General features: G+C 56.9%; 1 protein-coding gene across 5 annotated transcripts in view; it reads left to right on the plus strand.

Moving 5' to 3' along the window:
• DAGLA (diacylglycerol lipase alpha) overlaps positions 1 to 24,554 on the plus strand; it is a 67,029-nt gene that overhangs the window by 18,716 nt on the left and 23,759 nt on the right. For 3 of the 5 annotated variants that reach the window (XM_016921020.4, XM_063782959.1, XM_063782958.1), the window contains exons 2-5: positions 21,063 to 21,201; positions 21,630 to 21,841; positions 23,813 to 23,914; positions 24,388 to 24,526. In XM_016921020.4, coding sequence (XP_016776509.1) covers positions 21,107 to 21,201; positions 21,630 to 21,841; positions 23,813 to 23,914; positions 24,388 to 24,526 — 548 coding nt within the window. In that variant the 5' untranslated portion in view covers positions 21,063 to 21,106. Of the gene's footprint in view, positions 1 to 19,866; positions 19,957 to 21,062; positions 21,202 to 21,629; positions 21,842 to 23,812; positions 23,915 to 24,387; positions 24,527 to 24,554 lie in introns of those variants that run through there. The other 2 variants (XM_063782957.1, XM_063782960.1) reach the window with 2 other exon arrangements.

Raw genomic sequence — 24,554 nt, forward strand, 5'->3', positions numbered from 1 at the left:
AGGGCCTCCTCTGGCTGCGTATGGGTGGGGGCCAGCCTGAAGCTGAAGCCCTGGATGGGAGCCATTGGGGGAACAGGCCTTTCTCAGCTGGGGGGAATTCTGCCCTGAGTTTGGGGCCAGTAGACGCAGCAGCCCCTGCTGGTAGAATAGAACTGGACCATCCTTCCCTCCTGGCTGGCCCTGCAGCCACAGGCCAGAAGTCTGGTGTTGGCCTTACTGCCCTGGAGCTAAGGCCAGGGGGTCACAGATCAGCCAGGTGAGCATGCCCTGGGAGAGTGTGTGGGCCAGACCTCCATGGCACTGCCCCTCCTACTGCGACCCGCCCTGGCTCCACCCCACACCCACAGGTGGCACTAAGCTGAGCACCCACGTATCCAGACCCTCTTCTGTGCCAAATCCTTTCTCAGTGGTCCCACATGGGCCTCATCCCATTTAACCTTCACAAAGGCCATGTGCGGTGGGCATCCCTGGCCCTGAGGTCCTTTGACTTGCTCCAAGTCACCCAGCCAAGGCGTGGCCCAGCAGAGACTCCAGGCCTAGGTCTGCCTCACCATTTGCAGACTCATGCCTTGCCTGTTCTTCTCTGCGCTGCTTCTGTCACCTCACAGTCAGGCCCCTCCGGGAAGTACAGTGGAGGGAAGGCCAAAGCATTCATCCTGGAAGACCCTCCAAATGCTGTAGGCAGAGTGCTGGGGACACCAATGGCAGCTGTGGGCAGGGCCACCTGAATGCCACCCCATAGGGCAGCGGGCCCACAGCATGGAGGCCCTCCGTGTTTGCTTTTCCCAGCCCTGCATTAGCTGTGCTGCTCACACCTGGCTGACTGTTTGCCCAAGGATTTCTCCCCTGGAAGGAGGGTGGGGCTGGGGAGGGTGGCAGGCAGGTGGCCGGCTGCCTCTGGGCACTCCGTTTTTCTGCAGACCCACACTGCCTGCGAATGCCACACCACCCTGCATCCCCAAGGCTGCCCCAGCAGTGCCTGGCCTCGCCCGCGCAGAGCATGTGACTTGGCAGTGCCTGGGCCTGGCATGCCTGGCGTGCCAGGGCAGCGGCAGCAGCAGCCGGACTGTCAGTAAGGAGCTGGAGAGGCCCCCAGAGCCCTCCTTTTGGGGCACTGGTCCTGGGTTGTGGGGGTGACGGGATGCATCAGTGAGACTTTTGTATGGCAGGAGGCAGAGGAGCACATAACTGAATCTGGGAGTATTTATGGACACGTCTGCACCTTCCTTTTCTGCAGCAGCCTGTCTGCAGGTCCTCCTGCAAGGAGAGCCTGTCTTGATTCAACCAGTCCCTGCCCTGACCTTCTCTTCACCCTCTTTCTGATGAGTCAGTCCCAGGAACTTGAACTTGGACTTCTCCAGCCTCTGGGCCGGCCCTGGAGGCAGAAGCCCTGGACCTGCCTCCCCAACACCTGCCCTCCTGAGGGTGTGGCCTCCAAGCGTCCTTTTCTGTCAGATTCAGCTCATGGCCAGTGACTCCTTGAGCCTGTAATTGTGGTCCTCAGGCCAAGGGGAACAGATTAGATAATTAGCTGCTGATGGATCTGGCATCCTAGGGAAGAGGGAGCCCTTTCTCTCCCACAGCTGGGACCCCAAAGAGAGGCTTGCATTAGCCAGGCAAGGAGCCGGGTGCCTCCCTCCCTGCAGTCCTGCACAGCCCCTTCCTTCTCTTGCTGCTGTGGGTATCTGCCTAAGGAGAGCTGGCCCAGCATACCCACCTGGGACACACCCAGAGAGTGCCAGCCTGAACGGCACTGCCAATAGCCCGATCCTCAGGCCTTTCACCCTGCACCTCCCTGCTCCTCCAGCAGCAATAACGAGACCCCCTGCATGTCACTCACATGTGGCCCCGGGCCAGGCACTTGGCCACCTCACAGTGAGCGATGCTGGGAGGCTGGTGTTCTTGCAATCCCACTGACAGGTGAGGAAATGTGATTTGTGTCATGCTTTCTCCAACATCGCTCAGATGTTGTTCATTCCCTTTTTCCCGGAACCGGGGCCCAAAGAGGTTGTGACTTGCCCACACCTCTTGAATGGCTGGGCCCCATGTCCAGCCTGGATTCTCTGACACCAAGCCCCATGTGTTTTCCACTGTGCCCTGCAGTAAACAGAAGTGCTAATAAAGAAGCATGCTAATACATAATTAATCCCACCTCCATCCCTTGGGCCTTTTCTCTCTCAGACGCCCTGAGCACCGCCCAGACGTGATCTCATGTGTCCTACCAAGGCCCCAGAAGAGCAGAGAGGAGGCTGGGCTCTGAGGGGCCATGGGGACTAGGAGCCAGCCTCTCCGCTGCCAGGCCCAGCCCTACTGCATGCCCGCTGCCCACCTCTCCCTCTGCTCTGGGTAGGGAAGCTGCCGAGGCTCGGGCATGTCTCAGGCACCTGCTGTCTTCCTCTGGTCTCGTGGATTGTACGAACCCGGAGGAGGAAAGCAGCCAGGATTCGATGAGCCCCCATGTGGTGGGGATGTGTGCGCGCAGGGGCCCAAGGCTCTGCTTAAAGGGAAGGAGTATTGCTGAGGCTTGTTCTAGTGCCTTCCTCTAAGGAACCCTCAGTATATCTTGTTTGTTCTCACATTCGAGGGAAGTTGGCAAAGGGCAGTTCTGTGTCACAGGGAAGGGGGTGGATGAGGACCCCGAAAACCTGCCCTTTACCGAGTCTCACCCCCGAGCCTGCTGAGGTCACACAGCGGCAGTCAGCGGGGGGTTAGGTTTTCTTGTTTTGTTTTTAGAGACATGGTTTTGCTCTGTCACCCAGGCTTCAATGTAGTTGTGCAATCACAGCTCACAGCAGCCTGGAACTCCCCAGCTCAAGTGATCCTCCTGCTTCAGCCTCCTGAGTAGCTAGGACTACAGGCATGTGCCACCATGCCCAGATAAATTTTTTTTTTAAAATAAAGACAGGTTCCCCGTATGTTGCCCAAACTATTCTCAAACTCCTGGCTTCAAGTAATTCTCCTGCCTCAGCCTCCTGAGTAGCTGGGACTATAAGCATGCACCACCACATCTGGCTAAATTAAAAAAAATTTTTTTTGTAAAAATGGGTTCTTACTAGTTTCGAACTCCTGGCCTCAGTGATCCTCCAGCCTCGGCCTCCCAAAGCATTGGGATTACAGGTGTGAGCCCCCACAGCTAGCCCATGTTAGGTTCTCTCTCTCTTTCTCTCTCTCTCTGTCTTTAACTCTGATAATTACAAGCTGAACATGTTAGGTTTCGAACTTAGTTCTGACAGATTTCAAAAGTGGGGATCATCAAAGCATTGGGCCATGGTGTGCAAATTCCTGGCCTCTCTACCTCCAGGACAATGTTGGGGCCCAGAAGAAAGTGGGTGAGAAAGATGATAGCACCTTAAGGCTCCGAGTCTTCTGTGGGATTATATTCCTGAGCCAGAGGCTGCAGACCCTTATAAACTGAGCATTGGGGGATAGGGGTAAAAGTGGATCCTAGGGAAATTAGAGATCATCTGGTCAACCCCCTCATCCTCCAGATGAAGACACTGAGTCTCTTAGAAGAGAAGTCATTTCCCCAGGTCCTTCCCCTTCTCACTTATAGCCAGGCCATGGCTGAGGTGCCCTCCGGGCCCCCGGTTGGGAGAGGGCTTGAGTCTCCTGGCTGCATCCTGAGAACGTAGCTTTCTGTGCTCTTTCCTGGAGGTGCGCCCTCCCTCCCACAGGATGCTGTACAGAGGTGGACGCAAGTCACACGGCCCTAGATGCATAGGGAGGTAGAGGGAAGCCAGGCTTGTCAATGCTAGGGAGCCCTCCAGTAGCAGGACCACTCACTGCATTACCACAGGCAAATCACCCACAGCCCCTTCCTGCCACAGTTGCCTCATCAGTAAAATGAAGATGCCACATTTCCTCCCTGCCTCGCCCACAGCGTGGTTGTTGGTAGCCAGTGAAGTTGCATATGTGGGCAGTTCAGGATAGGGCTTTGGATCCCAGGCATGGCCAGCAGATGGTGTGGAAAGAGGCCAGGGCTGGGAGTCAGGAGCCCTGGGTTCTGGGTGCAGCTCTGCTGTGGCTCCTACATTCTCCTGTTTCTGTCCTTCTCAGGCCGTGCTCCGAAATGGTTTCTCTTTCAGGCAGCAGGGACGTGGTGAGCTCCCCCAACCTGCCAAACCTTTACTCAGTGCAGGGAACCTGGCAAGGAAGAAAACAGGCGAGACCCCTCCCCTGAGAAGCCACACCCTGGTGGAGGGAGCCAGATGGTAAACACATTCACCAGAACTTTAGTTGGTAAGAAGGGCTGATAGGAAAACTGAGTCCTATGATGGGGGCGCTTGGGGTACCTGAGATTTGGCAGGCAGGTCCCAGGAGGGGATGTTTGAGCTAGGAGCTGAATGACAGGAGGGAGCCAGCCACGCAAAGCTCTGGGGGTGGGGTTGGGGTTCTCTCCAGGCTAGAGGAGGAGTGAGGACAAAGGCGTTCGGCACGCCTGGCCTGTTGCAAGAACAGAGAGAAGGCCAGGGTGCCTGGGAGGCTGGGGAGGGCAGGCAGAGGCCAGGCCACAGGGCTGGCAGGCCAACGTGAGAGGGAGAGGGCTTTCTAAGTGTGATGAACAGTGTAGAATGACTGGAAATGGTGAGTGGGTGGATGGAGGATGGAGGAATGGATGGATGGATGGATGGATGGATGGATGGATGAATGGATTGTAGGTGCAGCTATGGGGTGATCCCTTTTCTCCCCATCATGAGGGTCATAGGCAACACTCCTGTAACAAAAGACAGATTAACAAGAGGAAAGCATAACAAATGTATTTAATCAAAGTTTTACGTGACATGGGAGCCTTCAGAATGAAGATCCAAAGATCCAGGGAAACTCCATTTTTATGCTTAAGTTTGAGGAGGAATGGGCAACTATGAAGAGCTATGATTGGACACAAAGAGTAAGACCCCATGGGAGCAGACTGAGTGGGGAAACCCAGCAAGGCCTGCTCACAGATCCTTCTTGGCCTCTCTGTGCTGCATTCCTTCCTTCAGGGTATGGGGCAGGATTCTGAGTGGGGGTCTTATGATCTACTATCAAACAAAGTAGGTCAGAGAATTTCTTTCTTTTTTTTTTTTTTTTGAGATGGAGTCTCACTCTGTCACCCAGGCTGGAGTGCAATGGCACGATCTCGGCTCATGGCACCTCTGCCTCCCGGGTTCAACAGATTCTCCTGCCTCAGCCTCCCAAGCAGCTGGGATTACAGGCGCGTGCCACCATGCCCAGCTAATTTTTTATGTTTTTGATAGAGACGGGGTTTCACCATGTTGGCCAGGCTGGTCTCGAACTCCTGACCTCAGGTGATCTGCCTGCCTCAGCTTCCCAAAGTGCTGGGATTACAGGCGTGAGCCACTGTGCCCTGCCCGACCAAAGGATTTCTTTATGGCCAGCTCTTACACAGAAAGGCAGGAGAAGGCTAATACTTTTAGGTTTTATGGGTGGCTTTAGGGGAAAGGAGTTCTGGTTTCTGTGACCTGCCTTGGGAAAGAGGAATTCTAGTTTCTATGGCTTGCCTCTGGGGAGAGTGAGGGGTGGGGAAGAGAATTCTAGTTTACGTGGTTTGTGTCGGGAGAGTAAGGGATAGAGACAGGAAGGCAGGAGATGTTCAGAGAAAAGCTTTGCTTCTGAGGCTGTTTGTGAGGTGTTCACTTTGGGGTACCATTTTCTGAGCCCCAACACGTGGTTGGGAGAGTGGGTGACTGGCATACAGAGACCCTCTTTCCATTCCCCTCCTGTAGTAGGTTGAATTAACTCTGAGAGCTCCTCTGCGTAGTCCTATTCATGGTCGGGCCCGGATGGCAGGAAGAGTGGGGAGCTGAATGTTCAGGAGAAATGCCTCAAACCCCCTCAAGCACATGATTGGGAACCCTCAGCGGTGGGAGCAGAGTCCACTGACTGCTCCTGAGTGGGACTCCTGGACTGACATCCTGACCTGCCGTGCCCGGGCTCGCCTGAGCTCGGGACTGGGCTGAGCTGAGACTGGGGGGAGGGGGAGGACACAGACTTCACCTGTGTTCACAGAGCCCAGGGCTGACTCCCGGAGCTGTTGCTCTGAGGGTGGGATGGGCAGCCCCAGGCCTCCGTTCTCAAGGCGTTCCTCTGGGATCCAGTGCCCCCTCTGCCCGCCCAATTGCACGGGCCAGACAGCTGGGGTCGTCTTTGACAGCGCCAGTGTTACAGCGAGCAGTAAACATCCTTAATACCCGCCCTGTCTGTCCCCATTTTGTCTGCTGAATTTCCATCTGGGCCACCCACTTCTCTTCACTCTCGCACCCACCTTGGCTTGTCGTTCCCAGGCTCAGAGTCCAGGGCCTGGCCCTGCCAGCCTGCCTGCTTTGGCCTCTTCTCTGCTGGCCTGACTCTGGCCTTTTCTCCATCCTCCAGGCCTCCACTGTCCTCACATCCAGGCCCTGCTGCCGAGGGTATCCTCCAGTGCTTGTTCCGCGCTGCTCTCTCCTGTGGTCGCTTCCCTCTGCTAGTCCTTCAGAAACAGCTCCAGCTCCTAGTTCTATAGGCAGCCTCCCTGCCTGAGCACGTGTCAGAGGATTTTTCTTTGTTGTATGTGAAGGTTCACTTGAAGTCTCTTTCCTTCTGGTCTGCAGGCTCCATAAGGGCTGGCACCATGTCGGCTTTTGTCACCATCCACCCAATCCCTGGCACATAGTAGGCACTCTGGTGATTTGTGGATGGATGGAGAATGGCTGCATGCACTAACTTGACTTTAACCAGATTTCACCTGTGTTCACACCACCCAGGGCCCACCCTCAGGGCTGTTTCCAGCCTTTTCTACTCTGAGAGCCTGCCCCTGCCCTAAACCAGGGACCCTGGAACCAAGCCCTGGCCATCTGTGGGTGTTGGTGTCTTCACACCTGCCGAGGCCAGGACCACCTCCTGTCCTTGCTCCTGGGCCAGCCCAGCCTGGGGTTTGAGGCCTGGGCCTGTCTGGGATCTCTGGAGGAGGGAAGGGCTCACTCAGAAGCGTGCTACCAAATGGAAGAATGAAATCGTCAAGGACTCATCTGAGCAACTGCAGAACAGTCTAACAGGGCCCCTTTCGAAGTAGAGTACACCCCAGGGAGGCTTCCAGGGTGGTGACAAGTTTGGAAACCAGGCTGAATCAAGAATCGAGGACAACCGTAGGACTGAGAAGTTGGGGGCGGGGAAGGGACTCAGGATCAAATGGCTTTGGAGCCTTTACCCTTGAGCTGGGCTCCAGAGGGCGGTGGGCATGGAGGAGAATGAATGGCAGCAGGTCTCAGGCTGAGCCAATGGCCCTGGGTGCCATGTCTCTTTCGGGTCTTGGGCTGGCCAGGGCTCTGCTCCCAGGGACCTGGTGTCTGCATCCCACCCATGAACATGTCGAGGTGCAAGTTGGAGGAAGCTCTAGGTTTGGAAGCCATCTCCCTCAGTGTTGGGGTTTTATCTGCTGGCCGAGGGCCCTGCTCGTGGTTGGGGGTGGGCTCTGACCTGTGAGGATTTTCTGGTCGGCAGGCTCTGTCTAAAACAGGCGGGGGGTGCACCCAGGAGGCCTCAGAGCCCATGATTCTAGGTCACCTCCCACAACATCCAGAGACAGGAGTGGTATTTATAGCAGCCGGCGGCCACTGAAGGTGGAGGAGTCAGCATGAGCTGTGACGCAGGCTGACCCCGCCGAGGTCCCCTAGCTCTCGCTGACTCCCTTACCACCACCCCCACCCCAGAGTCTTCCTAGGACTGGGTCTGTTGAGGAAGCAGGCATTATCAGATTGCCTCCCCAAACCCTGGAGGAGACGAGGTGCCACTTTCTGCCTGGCAGGAGCCTTGGCCTCTGCTGGTCTCACCAGGACCTTGTCTGGCTTGACAGCCCCAGCTGAGCATCCCATTAGCACTGCTGGTCTCTCTCAGACGTTGCCGTCAGCTCCTTCACGGAAAGGTTCATCCCTTGGAGTTACAGCAGCTTCACTGACCTCCCCTGGGCCAGCAGGGGTTAGCGGGAGCCTGCCTTTTCCCCACTGCGGATGGTTAGGGGGGCCGAGGGCACCAGCCCCTGGTTGACAGGGATGAAGCCCTGCCAAACTCCCGCCACCTCCCTGCCGTGTCCTCGTGAAGTGGGAGTGGAGTGCCACTGGGGCCAGAGGGGCTGTGCCGAGCATGTGGCCCCAGCTCCACCTCCCACCACACCCTGAGCAGGTCGGGAAGCAGAGGCCACAGAAGTGACAGCGTGACAAGGCTGGGCGAGTCTCTTGGGAAGGAAAGTGATGCCAAATTCTGGGGTCAGAGGTCGAGCAGATGGGCACTTACCTACCCAGAACAGAGTGGGTCAGTGGCCTTGCTCAGGCATGGGCAGGCAGAGGCTGGCACTTGTCAGGGGCCTGATGGGGTTCCCCTCATCGTGGAGGCCTGTTCTCCCCTCTCCTTTCCAGTCTCTATGTTGCCCAGAGCCTCCTGGCCTATTCCCCCACAGGCTGGGAGAGAGGCAGATGGAGGCCAGGGTCTTCTTGGGACCTACAGTGTAATGGAGGAGGTGAGGCAGACACACCAGAAGCATGCAGGAAAGTGGGTCACGGGTTTACCTGGTCATTTGTGGGCTGGTTTGCCAGGGCTGGGGCTGAAGGCCAGCTGGGACAGGCACTGAGCAGGCCTCGCAGGCTGTGGAGGCCATGTCGGGGCGGAGTGCCCAAAGCAAGCGGGGCCATCTGGAGAGGAGGAAATGCCCGGGCATGGGGCGCACTCAGTGGCTGAGCAGGTGGAAAGACAGGAGCTGGGAGTGGGCGTGCCCGGCCGGCAGGGACAGAGTCAGACAAGGTGGAGGGTATGGGTGCTGGTGGCAGGGCTGGGCAGGGCGGGGTAGGGGTGTGGTTGATGGAGAGCTTTATAGCTAATGGTTGGGAGTTTTAATTTTATTTAAAGGGCATTTAGGAGTCATAATACGCTCTTGAGAAGGGAATTTATTTATGTATTTATGTATTTTTTTTTTTATTGTTTTGAGACTGAGTCTTGCTCTATTGCCCAGGCTGGAGTGCAGTGACGCAGTCTCGGCTCATTGCAACCTCTGCCTCCCTGGTTCAAGCGATTCTCCTGCTTTAGCCTCCCAAGTAGCTAGGACTACAGGTGCCCCCCACCATGCCTGGCTAATTTTTGTATTTTTAGTAGAGATGGAGTTTCGCCATGTTGGCCAGGCTGGTCTCGATCTCCTGGCCTCAAGTCATCCGCCCGCTTAGGCCTCCCAAAGTGTTGGGATTACAGGCGTGAGCCACCGCGCCCGGCTTGGGGGTTGATTTAATTAAAGCTCTATGTCACCAGTCGCCTCCTCTGAGCCAGAGCCTGCTTTCAACACTTTACAACTTTTTTTTTTTTTTTTGAGACGGAGTCTCACTCTGTCGCCCAGGCTTGAGTGCAGTGGCGTGATTTCGGCGCACTGCAAGCTCTGCCTGCTGGGTTCACGCCATTCTCCTGCCTCAGCCTCTCGAGTAGCTGGGACTACAGGCTCCCGCCACCACGCCCAGCTAATTTTTTTGTATTTTTTAGTAGAGATGGGGTTTCACCGTGTTAGCCAGGATGGTCTCGATCTCCTGACGTCGTGATCCACCCGCCTCGGCCTCCCAAAGTGCTGGGACTACAGGCGTGAGCCACCACGCCCAGCCTCACACTTTACAACTTTTAACTCGCTTTGTCCTCCCAGCCACCCCAAGAGGGAGGCACTGTCATCATCCTCATCCTATTTTATAGACGAGGAGAGGGCTGCGTTGTATATTGAAGGTCACAACTCTGTGGCCGTTTGAGTAAATCAAGGCATTGGGACCAAAGCCGGGTCCAGTCCTGTCCTCCACCCGGCAGCAGGGGCCTTCTGAGCCCCTGCCCCTTCCTGGAGGCCTTGTGCTTGGGTCCAGCTTTGCCCTGCCTGGGGTGATGGGAGGGAATAGGGAGGTCTGAAGGACAGAATAGTCAGCTATAGGCCCAGGTCTCTAAGCTTCTGGGTCAGTGACTTTTTTCTGTGGCCCCTTTTGCCCTCCTGGCTCAGGCAAGGGGAGGAAGTGCTGTGATCATTGTGTGAGCTCAGGCACTTGTATGTAGCCCCCAGGCTCTCTCCTTGGCCATTCTGCAAGTAAAACTCTAAAAGTCCAGACTAGAATGGACCTGAGAGCATATCCTGCTTAGTGGCTTTCAAACTTTGTTTGTTTGTTTGTTTTTTGAGACAGAGTCTAGTTCTGTCACCTAGAGCTACTTTGGGAGGCCGAGGCTGGCTGGAGTGCAATGTCGCAATCTTCGCTCACTGTAACCTCCTCCTCCAGGGTTCAAGCAATTCTCCTGCCACAGCCTCCCAAGTAGCTGGGATTACAGGCGTGCACCACCACGCCCCGCTAATTTTTTGTAGAGATGGGGTTTCACCATGTTGGCTAGGCTGGTCTCGAACTCCTGACCTCAGGTGATCCAGAGCAGCTGAAAGCTGCTGTGGTTGACATTGCCTGCAAGCCCACTGAAGCCTGCCCACTATGGCCACCTCCCCTCATCTGGGGTCCCTGAGGGCTTCTGGAAACCCACTGAAGAGCACTGAGATCCCCCTCATTGAGCACAGAAGGAGAGGAGGGTGACAGAGGGAGGGGATGGGGCTGCAGCCTGTGTGCCATTGGTGGTGGCAGGTGCCACCTCCCTCTCCAGTCTCTGTGGGGGCAGGGGATGTTGGCCCTTCCTGTCACATACTAGAGCTCTGCAGAACCTCTTCCCCTGGGGAAAGAGCTCCTGTTACGAAGTCACTTGATCCCTGCTTGCTTCTGAGATGCCCGGGGTACAGTCGAAGGGAAACCCAATAGCCCAGTTGGCCAGCCTGTGCCCTAGATGGCCATGCAGCTTAGGGAGGTGGCCCACGAAGCCTCCCCACCTTTGAGCAGCAGGCACCCACACCAGCCAGACCCCGAGGGCCAACCCACAGCCTGAGGAGAGGAGGCAGCAGGACCAGGGCTCAGGGTAGGCTGGGCAAGGGGGCGGGGGCCCCAAGAGGGGAGGCATCAGGCTAGGTGTGCCCACTTAGCGTATCATTAACAGCTTCATTAGGGGGCCCCTAATGAAGTGGAAGGTGCTAATTCTTCACTGAGGCGTTGCCAGCACCCAGACGGAGTCTCCTCTCGAGGAAGTTCTGAGAAGCCAGAGCACTGGGATTCGTGCTGGGAGCTGATGAACTGCCTGGCAGGGGCGCCATCTGGGGAGTGAGGTCCCAGCAAGTGGCTCCTAGGAGAGGGGGTGACTCTGGGGGGAGGAGCAGAGGGTGGGGCCAGTGGAAAGCTGGAAGGGCAGATGGGCTTAAAGGGAGGGGGGACCGCTACCTCTCAGGGCATCCTGCGTTTGAGCTGGGAAGGGGCCTTCAATGAGACACCCTGAAACTCAAACATGCAAGCTGATAGATGCGGGGCATCCTGGCAGGATCTCAGGCTTTGGAGTGTTCTAGAGGCTTGTGGCCTTGGGCGAGAACTCTGTGGCTCAAGCTGTCCCAGGGGTGTTGGGTCTCCTCTCCCTGGGTGGTTGTGGATTAAAGGAGGCAGTGCCAGTGCGGCCGTGCTGGGCTCCTAGGAGTTGGAGCTCTCCCTTTCCAAGAAGGCAGGTCAGAGGATTATGCAGGCTGGAAGGGTGAGGGCAGGTGTGGGTCAGCCTGCTCACCTGTCTGTTTGGGAAGATTGACTTAGATCGCGGAGAGTTATTGCCCCTGCCATGCAAGGTGAGGTAAAGGTTCTGCGCACACTGGGGAGACATGGTTACTAAATCACAATGATGGTAGCTCCTGTTTTCTAAGAGCTGAGCACTTTATGTGCGTTATTTCGTTAACTCCTCATGACTCACTCACTATGAAGTGAGTACCTTCATTATTCCATCTTACAGATGAGGAGACTGACGCTCAGTGAAGTGACAGTCATAGACAACTAGAAGTGATGGAACTAAGATTCAAATTCGGGCTGCCCCGCTCTGGGGCCAGAAGGCAGGCCTCGGTCAGCTCATTGGATGGCCACCCCCTCCAAGTCGATGCCTTTGAGAGAGTCGCGTTCCCAGTAGAGTAGGGTAAAGACATGTTAGGGCATGAGGGGACTGACTGAGAAGACCACGGGGGCAGGTAGAAAGGACGAAAACCACAGACACCCTTCCCCACAGACAGGCAGGAGAAAACAGCCTGGTGCCACCCAGTGTGGGGTGGTGTCGGCCTTTGCGTGAGGGCTTGGAGATCCAGGCTGCCCGGCCGCACCCATCACAGAGGCCAGCAGAGCCCGCCTGTCTGGGCCTCTCCAGAGGGGACGTGGACGTGTGGGACAAGGGCTTGTTCCGACTTTCAGAAAAATGAATAATCTCCAAGGAAGAATCCAGAAGCCAGACCTGGTCTGGCCAGAGCCTGGGGGACTCCTTCCACTGTTGGAAAACATTGTCGGAGCACAGGACTGAGTGGGCTCTGATGTGAATCCCCCTGGGAAGAGAGGTCAGAGGAAGGCTGGGGGCAGGAGGAGGGCCCAGCCTGGTCGCCAGGGAAGGGTGCTGCTGCCCTCCTGGCCCTCACTCCCCGCTCCCCAGCAGCCAGCCATCCTTCCAAAACAACCAGCAGGAAACGAAAGGCCTCAATTGATTCCCAGGGAGTTGGCTGGTGTCAGTAGCAGGGCTGGTGGCAGATGGCAAATTCTGCTCATTGTGGATGAGTAGAAAATAATTAGCGTGAGAACGAGTAGCTGGAGCCTTGGTAATAAATGGAGCCCTGGTGAAGCCTTCTGGGGAGAGGCCTGGAGCACAGGTCCTGCAACCTCAGGCCTGGCTCTGCCGCTGAAGAGCTGAGTGGCCTTGGGCAACTTATTTAGCCTCTCTGGGCCTCCATTTCTTCATCCATAATACAGGGCATAAGAGGTTGTTAAAAGGATTACATTAAAGGAGGTAATTTTTGTGAACTGCTTGTTAAAGTAACCAGCATGTAGTAAATGCTATATAAGAGTTTGTTTTTAAATAAACACGATCGAGTAATTGTTGGAACTATTTCTGGGTCCGGCCCAGGCTGGCATTGCCCCCAAGTCACTGGAGCTTCTCTTTCCGTCCTCCTCCCTGAATTCTGTGCCCAGCTCCCTGAATGCTGTTTTATAGGGAGGGGTCTCTGGCCAAGAAGCACGAGGAGGGCACAGAGAGAACACAGCAGGTAGACCTGGCTTCAGAGCCTGACTTGGACACTCACTTGCTAGCTTCTTTAAATTCTTGGAGCCTCAGTTTCCCGATCCATGACATGCGAACAGCTAGACCCACCCCTGGGGTTGTAGTGAGGATGGTTATGTGGCTGGCACATGGCGAGGGGTGGAGGAGGTGCCTCCTCTGGTCCTTCCAGGCCATCCTGGGGGAGAGTGGGAAAGGCGTTTGTTAGCCTAAGACCCTGGGCGGCGGGTAGGAGGGGACAAATGTCAGTGGCCTCCCACTCCTGCCCCTGGCTGCACAAGGCACACTGTTTTCATCCCTAGGCCTGGGCGTGTGAGGACCTATCTCATGCTGAAATCTGGCCCCAGCCCTGGGCAGGCTCCGCTCTGCCTTCTGCTCTAGCGCAGCTGATGTGTGAAAAGCGACAGCTTTCAGGCCCTTAACTTGGGTTGCACACACCCGGGTACAGGCTGGTGGCGCACGTGGCCCCCAGCCCACACGTGCTTTCTCTCCGTCGTCTCCCTTGTCACCTCTCCCCTCCTGTGCTTTCAGAGGCCAGCCTCTCGGCCACTGGGAAGAAGGGGAAGGTACTGTAGCCCCGGGAGCCTGGGGTGGGACCTGTGGGTCCTACTGTCTCTGTGTTTGTGACAATAAGGAGTCAGACTGACAGGCAGAGAGGGTATTTTTTTCTTGCAAGTAGTTCAAGGAAGCTACTTGAAATCCCAGCTCTGCGATGTCCTCGTGGAGGGATCTTCGTGCAAACCATTTTGCCTCTCTGAGCCTTGGTTTCTTCATCTGTAAAGTTGGGGTAATACCCTGTGGCCTGATGAGGCTGGAGTTGGATGATACACAGTGTTTCTAGTGCCTTGCTCTCTCCCGACTCCACAGCCTGCTCCGTGGAATTCCCCTGGGCTCAGTTTTCCTCATCTGCAGAATGGGTCCCGTGCTATCCCACATGATTGTGAGTCTGAAGCTAGATGAAGACCCAGAGAGCTCCTCAGTCTGTAAGAAGAGGCTTAGAGCCAGCTTTTGAGTTCAGAAACAGGCATTTAGCTGAAACCTGCTTCTCAGAAACAGCATGCAGAGGTAAAGACCTGGGTTCTGGGCCTAGGCTGTGTGGCTGTGGGCAAGTCACTTCAGCTCATCTGTCAAATAAGGGGAAGGGTAGTACCTACCTCACAGAGCTGTTATGAGGACTAGGTGAGTTCATGTTTGTAAAGGGCATAGATGTGCGCCGAGACCTTGTAGGCAATTCATAAATGTTAGGAGAACCGAAGCAGCCCAGTCCCCGACTTATAGGTGGCTGAGATCATTCTGTCCCTGTCACCACCCAGGATCCTGGAGCCTGCAGTTTCACCAGTGCAGAGAGGTTAACTCGCTACCACAGTCCTGCAGCCACAGTGAACAGCTGGAATCTCACCACGACCAAAGCCTGTGCTAAAGAGAGCAGGACCTGTCTGCCAGCCCAGCGAGGCCAGAAAGCGACCTGTTGGTGAGCCCACCCTAGCTGGGGTGGAGCCTCTGAACACAACGCCTCTGCTGGGGGGCGGGCCACCAGTGTCCTGCGGGGTGCCACCGGGGGGCCCAGCCTCACTGTGCTGAGTCCCACAGATCAGATGCCCACCCCCAGACCAGATAAGCTCCAGTGCCCAACAAGGCACATTCAGAATCGGATGGACCACGAGAGCATAGCAGGCAGTAGGCATCAGTTCCTCTCCACTATTTTGGACCACCTTCCAATTTCAAAGCCCTTTCACATAGGAATCCCATTCGTCATGGAAATGGGAGTCCTGGGCTCTCCCTTCAGGACACCAAGGGTCAAAAAACCCTGCAGAGCGAAAAAGAGCCCTTACAAACTTGCCAGTTTCCACATTTACTTTGGCAACCAGGAAGTGTGGCGTCCAGTGCTAGTTTTACATATAGCAACCATGGGGGCCCTGATATCTCACATGTGTGCAATGGACTCATCCTCCCGGCCCTCAATTTTGATTTACTGGGGCCTAGAGGGGTCGGGACTTTCTGTCCTGGGGACACTGCTCTTCATTCAGCACCAGGCAGCTCTAGGATGTGGCTGGACCTGGTCCCTATCACCAGCCCCCGGAGGCAGGAGTAAAATGGGGGCCCAGGGAAGGTGGCTCTCTGGATCTGTCTGAGAGTCTCCTCTCTGTCACCACAGCTGCTGCAGAGCAACAGGGACTCCACCGCTGGAGGCAGGAGAGCCAGCCGCAGGTGACTGAAGTAGGCACATGGTTGATGCCTCCCTGCAGATTTATCTCCTGTGAGGGAGCTTCTGTGGATGTTGCTGGCTTCTAGGAGGGTTAGGCATCTTCAAGATCGTGAAAGAGAGGATCTCAGCCCAGGCTCCCTGTGGTGACACGCTGTTAATGCTGTTGTCACTGGGGAGTTTGAGTGGGGTATGTAGTGAGGTAGAAGGGAGCAGGCTGGCTTGGGGGCTTGGGTTGTGTGTCCAGCACCTGGCAGTGACGCTGCTGGGATGGATATCACGGGAAGAGCTAGGGCCTCTGTGTTCTTTCTGAACCTCAGTTTCCTCGCCCATGAAAGGGGACAGTGGGACTGTTCTGAGACTCCTTTTAACTCTGACCTTTGTTAGGTGTGGGCTTTGGATGGCAGCAGGAATGACCTGCGCCTCCTGCCTGCCTGGCCTCTTGATCCTCGGATGGTGTCAGGCAGTCTCTGCATCTCAGTCTCATTCTTCAGTAGTAATAGTAATGGCAGTGGCAGCATTTGCTGAGCAGTTACCAGATAACAGGCGCTGTTTGAAGTGTTGACTGATTTAACCCTCCTGATAATTCGGAGGTAGGTACTCTTCTTATCCCTGGTTTAGAAGTGAGGAGACTGAAGCACAGAGAGGTTAAGTACCTTGTCCAAGGTCACACAGCCAGTAAGTGGCAGAGCCAAGACTCAGATGCAGCCTGTTTTAGAGTGCAGGGTCTTAACCACCCCTTGCACACACTGTGGAATGAGAGCGACACTGCGACCCTGTGTTACTGCTGTGAGGACTGAAGCCGGTTAGTCCAGGACTTGGGACACAGAAGGTGCTCAGCTAATGTCAGATGGATCCCTATGGCTGGACCTGGCTGTCATCCCCTCCTTCAGGCGCAACCTCTATCCCATCCCCAGGCCAATGACCAAAGCCATCTCTGGCCAGATGGGAAATCTCATGGGCTGGAGGTGGCACTCGCGGGGGTTCCCAAGCTCATTGTCCAGTTCCCTGTGGACACTCCAGAGGGCTGAGCCAGTACCTTCTTCCCCCCCCAATCCCCCTGGGAGCTCTTGGAGCCCCATCTGCTGGGAGTCTTGCTGCCAAGGGACTCTGCTCCTTAAAATCTGCTCCCAGGGCCAAGCCCACAGGGTACTTTAGGATGAGGGGGCGAGGCCCAGCCTGGGGTGCTTTTACCAGCAGCACCGGAGCACTCATGGTGGGGGCAGGCTCCTCGGTCAGGGCTTCTGTTTGCTCACTCCAGCCCTTTCTGACCAGCTGGGCACCAGCAGCACCTTCCAGACCCCAGCACCCAGTCACAGGTCACATCACAGGAGGTCCCCACAAAGCCCCTCAGGTGTCTGCTAATGCAACAGCAGCCATCAGCAGATCCTTGGGGTGTGCAGGACCTGTGCAGAGTCCTGTAGTGACATCACCCCAGTCTGTTCTGACCACAGCCTTGAGAGGGATGTTGTTAGCCCCATTTTACAAGAGAAGAAACTGAGGTCCCAGAACAGTTCATCTAGCCAGAGGAGGGGGAGAGGGTTCTCCCTGAGCTGTCAGGGAAGGCACTGGGGTGGGAACCCAGCCTGACAGTCAGGAAGGGAGGGACGTTTCCCCAGAAGGGAAGGGTGTGAGCTCAGAGGGGGAAGGAGCCACTGTCTCAGCCCTTGTGACTGGAAGGGGAGCTGTGCTGAGGAGGCCATGGGGTGGGACTGAGGTGCTGGAGCCAGGCACTGCAGCTGGCACCCAGAGGTGTGGCGATGGGTACTGTGAGACCCTGGCCCCGGGGACTGTTGAGCTGGGGTGGGGATGGGCAGCAAGGAGTCAGCAGGTTAACCGTAACACAGTGTGACCAGGGCCATGCTGGGGGAAGGGGTCTAGGGTTCCCATAAGGGAGCAGCCTGTTTCCCAGGAGGAGAGTGGGGTGCATGAGGGCTGTCAGGGAGGGCTTCAAAGAGGAGGTGACTTTTAGCTGACCTAGAGAGATGAGTTGGATTTCACCCATCAGAACTGGAGTAAGCAAAGCATGGACCCTTCCAGTGATGTGTTTCTGGGGAGCAGCATGTTTGGGGGGTGTCGAGAAAGAAGGATGTGGCAGTGTAAGAAGGTGCTGGAGAGCCTCTCCAGCCAGAAGGATTTGTCAGCTGAGGGTGGGCTCTGTGCTGGAGTCTGTCTGCACCGGGATCGCTTTCTGCTCAGGTGATAAGGGAATGCATGGATTCAGAGAGGGCGAGGCATATGCCTGAGATTGCACCGCCTGTCAGTGCAAGGGTAACGGAAGCCTTTAGCTGCCGCCCGAGGGGCTTGGACTTTGTCCTGCAGGCCATGGGGAGCCAGGAAGGTTTTTAAAGTAGGGGGCAGCATATGCATTTTTAAAAAGAGTTTGCATTTTTAGAAAGAGGAACTCCCAGAATGGTTAGTACTTAGTCCAGGGGCCTGAATCACCAGCAGGAAAATTGGGCTGTGTGGGTGGGGGAAGAAGGAGGCTTCCTTGGGCTGCTTAAGTCATTCCATTGATGTGAGAGGGGTCCTGGCACCCCATTCACACTTGCCTGTGCTGGGGGTCCAACCAGAGGCAGGAGGAGCCCCCAGCAGTGCCCCTGTGGCCCCTGCTGGAAGGTATGCCGTGCCTGCCCTGGAAGCCCCACTGGTGTGGGATAGGAAGGGCAGGCAGCGCCTACCCCTGCCCCACTGTGGCTGTTAGAGGGGAGGACCCTGTGCCCCAGGGGAGGAGAGCCAGAAGAGGTGCTTTGTGGCAGCCCCAGACCAGGAAGTAGCCTCTGCCCTCCCCGCTCCTGAGACATTTCCTCCAGATGAAATCACATCCCCAGCAGGGGAACAGGCCCTTATTGTGATGGGCCGGGGTCTCTAGAGAAAGGGCACCATTCAAGGCCCTTAAAAATAGCCCCAAGAGATGTATGAATTGGCCTGGAGAGTGGTGCAGCCCACCCCCAACCCTTATGCAGCACAGGCCCTGCCACCCCCACCCCAGACCTTGACTTGTTGGTGACCAGCCGGAGATTCCACCAGCCCAGGCGGGAGGGGTGGCTGGTCCAGCAAGGGGTTCCTTGCACTCCCTCCGCCTCGCCCGCCCCAGCTAAGACAGCTAGAGCCTCTGCAGACCTCTCATGTGATTCTCACCAGGACTTTAGGAGGTAGGGATAATCGACATTTTACAAATCGACATTTTACAGTTGAGGAAACTGAGGCACGACTAATAAGTCACACAGTGGGTATGTGGTAGAGCCCAGGTTCAAAACCAGCCAGCCTGGCACTTGTGTCCCAGCCTCTGTGCCTCGGATTCTATGGTGGTGGGCCGGCCACTGGTGCAGGCCTGTCACTGGGTACCCAGCAGGGTCGGCCCCCAGGAGCCCCGCCTCATACTCTAGGTAGGTACTGGTGTTGACCATGGCAATTGGCCTCAGGCTGGTCACCCTGAGGTGGGGGCAGTGGTTACCACTGGTCATATCCCTCCAGCGTCTTGACAGTCCTTCAGCCACCTCACCTCTGCAGGGCCCAGGGCCAGGTTCGGCTCACTCCTTCCAGCCTGAGAGCTGGAGCGAGCGGGCATTGTTCGGGCAGAGGAGGGGAGTGCAGAGTGAGTGTGTGTGTTGGGTGGATGGTGTGTGATCTCGAGGAGTGTTAGCTATCCTGGGTTCCATGGGTCCAAGGGTGGGAGTGAGAGGAGGGACCTCCCAGGGTGACTGAGAGGGGCCATCCATGGGGTGGACCTGAGAAGGAGATATTCTTGGCTGCTGGCAGAGGCAGGCCTGGGGGCAGGCTGGGTAGGGCCAGACCCTAGCCCTCCAGCCAGCCCCTCTGGGACAGCACTGCTCCCTCCTCCCCTGGTCTGGCCAGATCAGAGCAGGATGCGGCTCTACAGCACCTGCGGGGGCGTACTGCCCCCCCAGCCTCTAGATTCATTCCATTTCATTCTGTTCCATTCATGTGAGGGGCTCCTGGCAGCCCCGACAGCCCCCTGAGCCCGACCCAGCGCTGCACCTTACCCTCTGTGAGCTACTTGGAGACAGGGAGGGGGCGGCAATACCAGCTGTTGGCAGCTCTGTTCTGCCCCAGCCCAACTGCCACCCACGGTGCCCCAGCCCCCCCTCCTGTCCTATCGTGTCCAACCCTAATCTGAAGCTGGTGCTGTCAGCCACATGTCACAGGCACTGCTGACGCCCCGGACCCCTGCAGTCCACAGACCACCCCCCACCCCCAAAGCCCAGCCACCCCACCACCACGCTCCCTCACTCTCCACCCTTCTCCCCGCTTCCCAGAAGCTGAGCTCCGACTCCTCCTTGGAGAGAGAGTGGGATGATGTCACTTCCTGAGGGTGGGGGGAGGAGTAGGCACGACCCCGGCAGGCTAGCCCGCCAGCCCGCCAGGCCACAGCTCGCCAAGTGGCTGCACCGGGGATAGGGAGGTGGGCCGGGCGGACATGCGGGCTGGCCACCTGGCCCCACGCCCTCTCGCCCACCCTGGGGGCTATGCCCACTGGCCAAGGGAGACTTGGCTGCTTCCTCCCCGAATGATGCCGGGCTCCTCGGACACACATTTTCCCTGGAGCCGCCACTGGGGAGAGGAGGATCTGCCGCCTGCCCCGGACCAGGTGCCATGTAAGCCTCTACTGGCCCCCGGCGGGGGGCAGCTGCCCACCAACTTGGTCCCCAGCCCCCTGCAGCAGTTTAGTGCAGAGCTACCCTGGAGCCCTTTATGGGTATCTCTGGGGACCTAACTCCCTGTGGGGTCACCTCCCACCCATGCTGCTTCCTTTCTCTTTGGGATGCTAAGGAGTGAGGGCCCTGAGTTCCTGGGCACTCTTTCCTGAGCTTGCTTGGGGCTGATTTGAATTCAGCTACTTCAGAGAGTTGAAAATCCAGCTGGAAAAGCTGCATGGCTCAGGGTGGGCTTGGGAGGTATGGTTGCCAGGAGGGGTGTTACCCTGCAGGGCTTACCCCATCCTTCCAGCAGTGTGGGGTGGAAGGTGTCCCAAGCCCTACTCCTGACCCTGCACCTCAACCGTGCCCTTCCCTCCCTGGAGGCATAGCTGTGGTGGGGACTTCTGTCTGATGGGTTCAAAACCAAGTCATAGAGCATGCTCTTGGCTTCCAGCAAAGCAGGAAACTGAAGGCTTCATTCAAGAAATACTTACTGAGCACCTGCTCTATGCCAGGCACTCCTCACCTTCCATGTTTGTCAGTCCCAGCTGCCAACCATACAGGGTCCCTTGCCCCCACCTTCCCAAGGCCTTCAGCCTTCCTCCTGCCCTGCTGGGCTTTGTGCTGTTGGGTGGGCTTGTTCTTGGTCTGGGAAGCCCGTCCCTTGACTCCAAGGACAGTGTGCACTGGGCCAGGTCTAAAGATTATAGGGTTTGAGGGCTGGGCTGAGGGTCCCACTGATCCCATGAAGGAGGAAACGGGGTCTTTAATAGAGCTGAACAGTGACTGCTGGGGTAACCCCAGGTAGAAGCCAATCCCTAGTGGCCAGTGCCAGTCTCGGGGGACAGGAGAGACCCCAGGGGGAAGGCTGAAGTCTGTGTCCTGCTGCTAATGTCCTTTGTGTTGGCTCCTGCCCGGAGGTGGGTCAGCACTTCCAGTGGCCAGCTCCAAAAATGCCTGTGCTTCTGGCCACACCAGGGACTGGTCCCGTGGCCCAAGGAATGCAGTGGCCCTGGGTGCCTTCACCTCCTCAGGCAGCTACAGGGTCCTCTGCTTTCTTTCAGGAGGTGAGCACCAGGCCCACTGAGCCTCTGCAGAGCCACCAGCCATGCCTGGGATCGTGGTGTTCCGGCGGCGCTGGTCTGTGGGCAGTGATGACCTCGTCCTACCGGCCATCTTCCTCTTTCTCCTGCATACCACCTGGTGAGTCCCCAGGCCCGGGGCCACAGGCCTGGGTTTGGAGAGAAAGGCCTGGAAGGACGCTTTCTGGCCATTTGTTCCTCCCTGCTTGGGCCCAAGTCCCAACCCTGTCATGCCCCCAGCTGCCCGGAGGAGGTGCTTGAAACATCTAGCCCCTTAGGGCAATGACACCCCTGCTACCATTGCTGGACCTGACCCCAACACTGGGGGGAGTTGCTGCTACTGTCTCCCCATGGCTGACCCTGAGTCTTTTACTGGCCGCCCATGCCCTTCTAGGCATTCGATGCCAGGTGGACAATGGTCTTATGGAGGAGGCGCCTGCTGCCAGCCCTCCTTCCACTGAATCTGGGCTGGGGAAGGGCCTGCCTGCTAGTAGCATCTCGAGGTACAGGGGCCGCCTGGCCTTGCTCACACGGGCGTTCCTGTGACAGGTTTGTGATCCTGTCCGTGGTGCTCTTCGGCCTGGTCTATAACCCGCACGAGGCCTGCTCCCTGAACCTGGTGGACCACGGCCGCGGCTACCTGGGCATCCTGCTGAGCTGCATGATCGCTGAGATGGCCATCATCTGGCTGAGCATGCGTGGGGGCATCCTCTACACGGAGCCCCGTGACTCCATGCAGTACGTGCTCTACGTGCGCCTGGGTAAGGGCCACCCACCCTGGGGTGCTGCCCCAGACAACTCCCACCTCTCCATTCACTCAGCCAGTATTTACTGGGCACATGTTGCGAGCCAGGCCCTGTTTTAGCACTGGGGTATAGCAGTGAACTAAGGCCTTCTGTAGCTTACATTCTAGACTAGGGGCCAGCAAACTGCAGCCTGAGGGCCAAATCCAGCCTGCTGTATGTGTTATTAAATAAGGTTTTAGGCTGGGTGTGGTGGCTCATGCCTGTAATCCCAGCACTTTGGGAGGCCGAGGCAGGTGGATCACAAGGTCAGGAGTTCGAGACCAGCCTGGCGAACATGGGGAAACCCCGTCTCTACTAAAAATACAAAAATTAGCCGGGCGTGGAGGCACACGCCTGTAATCCCAGCTACTTGGGAGGCTGACGCAGGAGAATCACTTGAACCCAGGAGGCGGAGGTTGCAGTGAGCCGAGATTGCGCCACTGCACTCCAGCCTGGGTGACAGAGCAAGTCTCCATCTCAAAAAAATAGAAAATAAGGTTTTATTGGCACATATCCATTCAGTTAGGTATTGTCTCCAGCTGCTTTGCCCCTACAGCAGCCGAGTTGAGTAGTTACTACAGCGACTGTAGGACTCCCAGAGTCCAAGATATTTGCTCTCTGGCCCTTTACAGGAAAAGGTGCTGACCCCATCTTCAACCATGTGCATCTCTTCAAAGCATATCTTCCTTGTGATCCTTCTCAAAACAGGCCTTCTGCTTCCTGGGAACCCCCTCAGGAGTCTGGGCCAGCTCCCCAGAGGACCAGCCTGTGTCCTCTTCTTGGGCTTAGGTTGCAGCCCCTTCTTCTGGTCATTTGTAGTGAACACTGCTCTTGTGCTTCTGTGCACTGGGCTAGGCCCTTTTTCCTGTGTTAACTCACAGGGAGTGGGTGTTATTGGTCTCCGTTTATAGATGAGAAAACTGGGGCCCAGGCCTAGCTCTCACACAACTAGTAAGCGTGTAAATGTCGGAGCTGGGATTTGAACCCACGCTGTCTGGCTCCAAAGTCTGGTCTCTGAGCTACCACAGTGCTGCCCGTGCAGCTGGGGCTTTCCAGGCTGCCCCCATGAGGCCAGCAGATCTCCTTCTCAGCCACCACTCCATACCCCTCCCCTCCAGTCTCAGCCCCTGAGGGGCCTGAGCTGGATGCAGACCAGCTGCTGGGCCCTTCCTCTCTCCTCCATCAGGTTCCAGAGGCCTCTTGCTGGGAAATAGTTTCCATGAAGTGAACACGCTCTCATCTAATTTTTGCACAGTCCTATGACATAAATGTTGTCACTCCCATTTTACAGATGAGGAAATGGAGGCTCAGAGAGATTAGGTAACTTGCCTAAGATGTGTCTGATTCCACAGTTCAGACATGATTCTGAGATCCTGATAGAATGAGGAAATGGGCCAGGTGCGGTGGCTCACGCCTGTAATCCCAGCACTTTGGGAGGCCGAGGCGGGTGGACCACTTGAGGTCAGGAGTTCAAGACCAGCCTGGCCAACATGACGAAACCCCGTCTCTACTGAAAATACAAAAATTAGCTGGGCCTGGTGGTGGGTGTGTGTAATCCCATCTACCCTAGGGACTGAAGCAGGAGAATCGCTTGAACCCAGGAGGCAGAGGTTGCAGTGAGTCAAGATCACACCATTGCACTCCAGCCTGGACAACAAGAGCAAAACTCCATCAGGGATGCCCCGGGGACTTGAGAGCACAGAAGCTAGGAGAGGTGGTGGGCACATTGCAAGCGGTCAGTCAGGGGCCAACAGGACCAAATGGTGACAGGACAGGCTTGGGGCCTGGGAGGCGGGGGGTGGGGGGTCTGCTGCTGGCCCACTGCCTCTGCCTTTGCTACTGAGCTGGCTGAAAGCCCAGCGATAGGAAAGTCCAGGCCGGGGTTCTAGGCCCTTCCCTGGCATGCAAGTGGCAGCCATCCTTCAGCCAGGCCTGCTCTCCTTGCAGCCATCCTGGTGATCGAGTTCATCTACGCCATCGTGGGCATCGTCTGGCTCACTCAGTACTACACCTCCTGCAACGACCTCACTGCCAAGAATGTCACCCTCGGTACGTCTGGGTGAGGCCTGCTGGAGCCTCAGCAGCCCCGGGGGCACAGGGGGCGAGATCAGTTTAGAGAGGAAGAAGCTTGGGCATTGCCAGAGGGCAGTGCCTTCTGTGGGGGCACCAGCAGGTTGGCTGGGCGAGACTGCTTCCCTCACCCTTGAGGCCTGCCAGCTACCTGGTCTGGGGTGGGCTGCAGCAGGCACAGAGCTGCTCAGGTCAAGCTGAGGCTCCTCAGCACCTCCTTGGAAACCCACAGAGCTGCCTGCTCTGAGCCAAGAGTGGCCCTTGGGGTTGTGGGTGGGCAATAGGGTGGCCACGTATGTGGCCAGAGACTGGGACCAGGGGCTTTGGAGCCTGGCTTTTGTCCCCAGAAGCATTTGGGGTTAGGGAGGCTCCAATGTCCCTTTCTTCAGAGCGGGTGAGCCAGAGAGGTGTCCCCAGCGCCCCTACCTATTGCCTCCCACTGCTGCCCGCAGGAATGGTTGTCTGCAACTGGGTAGTCATCCTCAGTGTGTGCATCACTGTCCTCTGCGTCTTCGACCCCACGGGCCGCACCTTTGTCAAGCTGAGAGCCACCAAGAGGAGGCAGCGTAACCTGCGGACCTACAACCTGCGGTCAGTCAGCGGGCTGGGTGGGCAGTCC

Source organism: Pan troglodytes, chromosome 9 (assembly GCF_028858775.2).
Source record: "Pan troglodytes isolate AG18354 chromosome 9, NHGRI_mPanTro3-v2.0_pri, whole genome shotgun sequence".
Lineage (NCBI taxonomy): Eukaryota > Metazoa > Chordata > Mammalia > Primates > Hominidae > Pan > Pan troglodytes.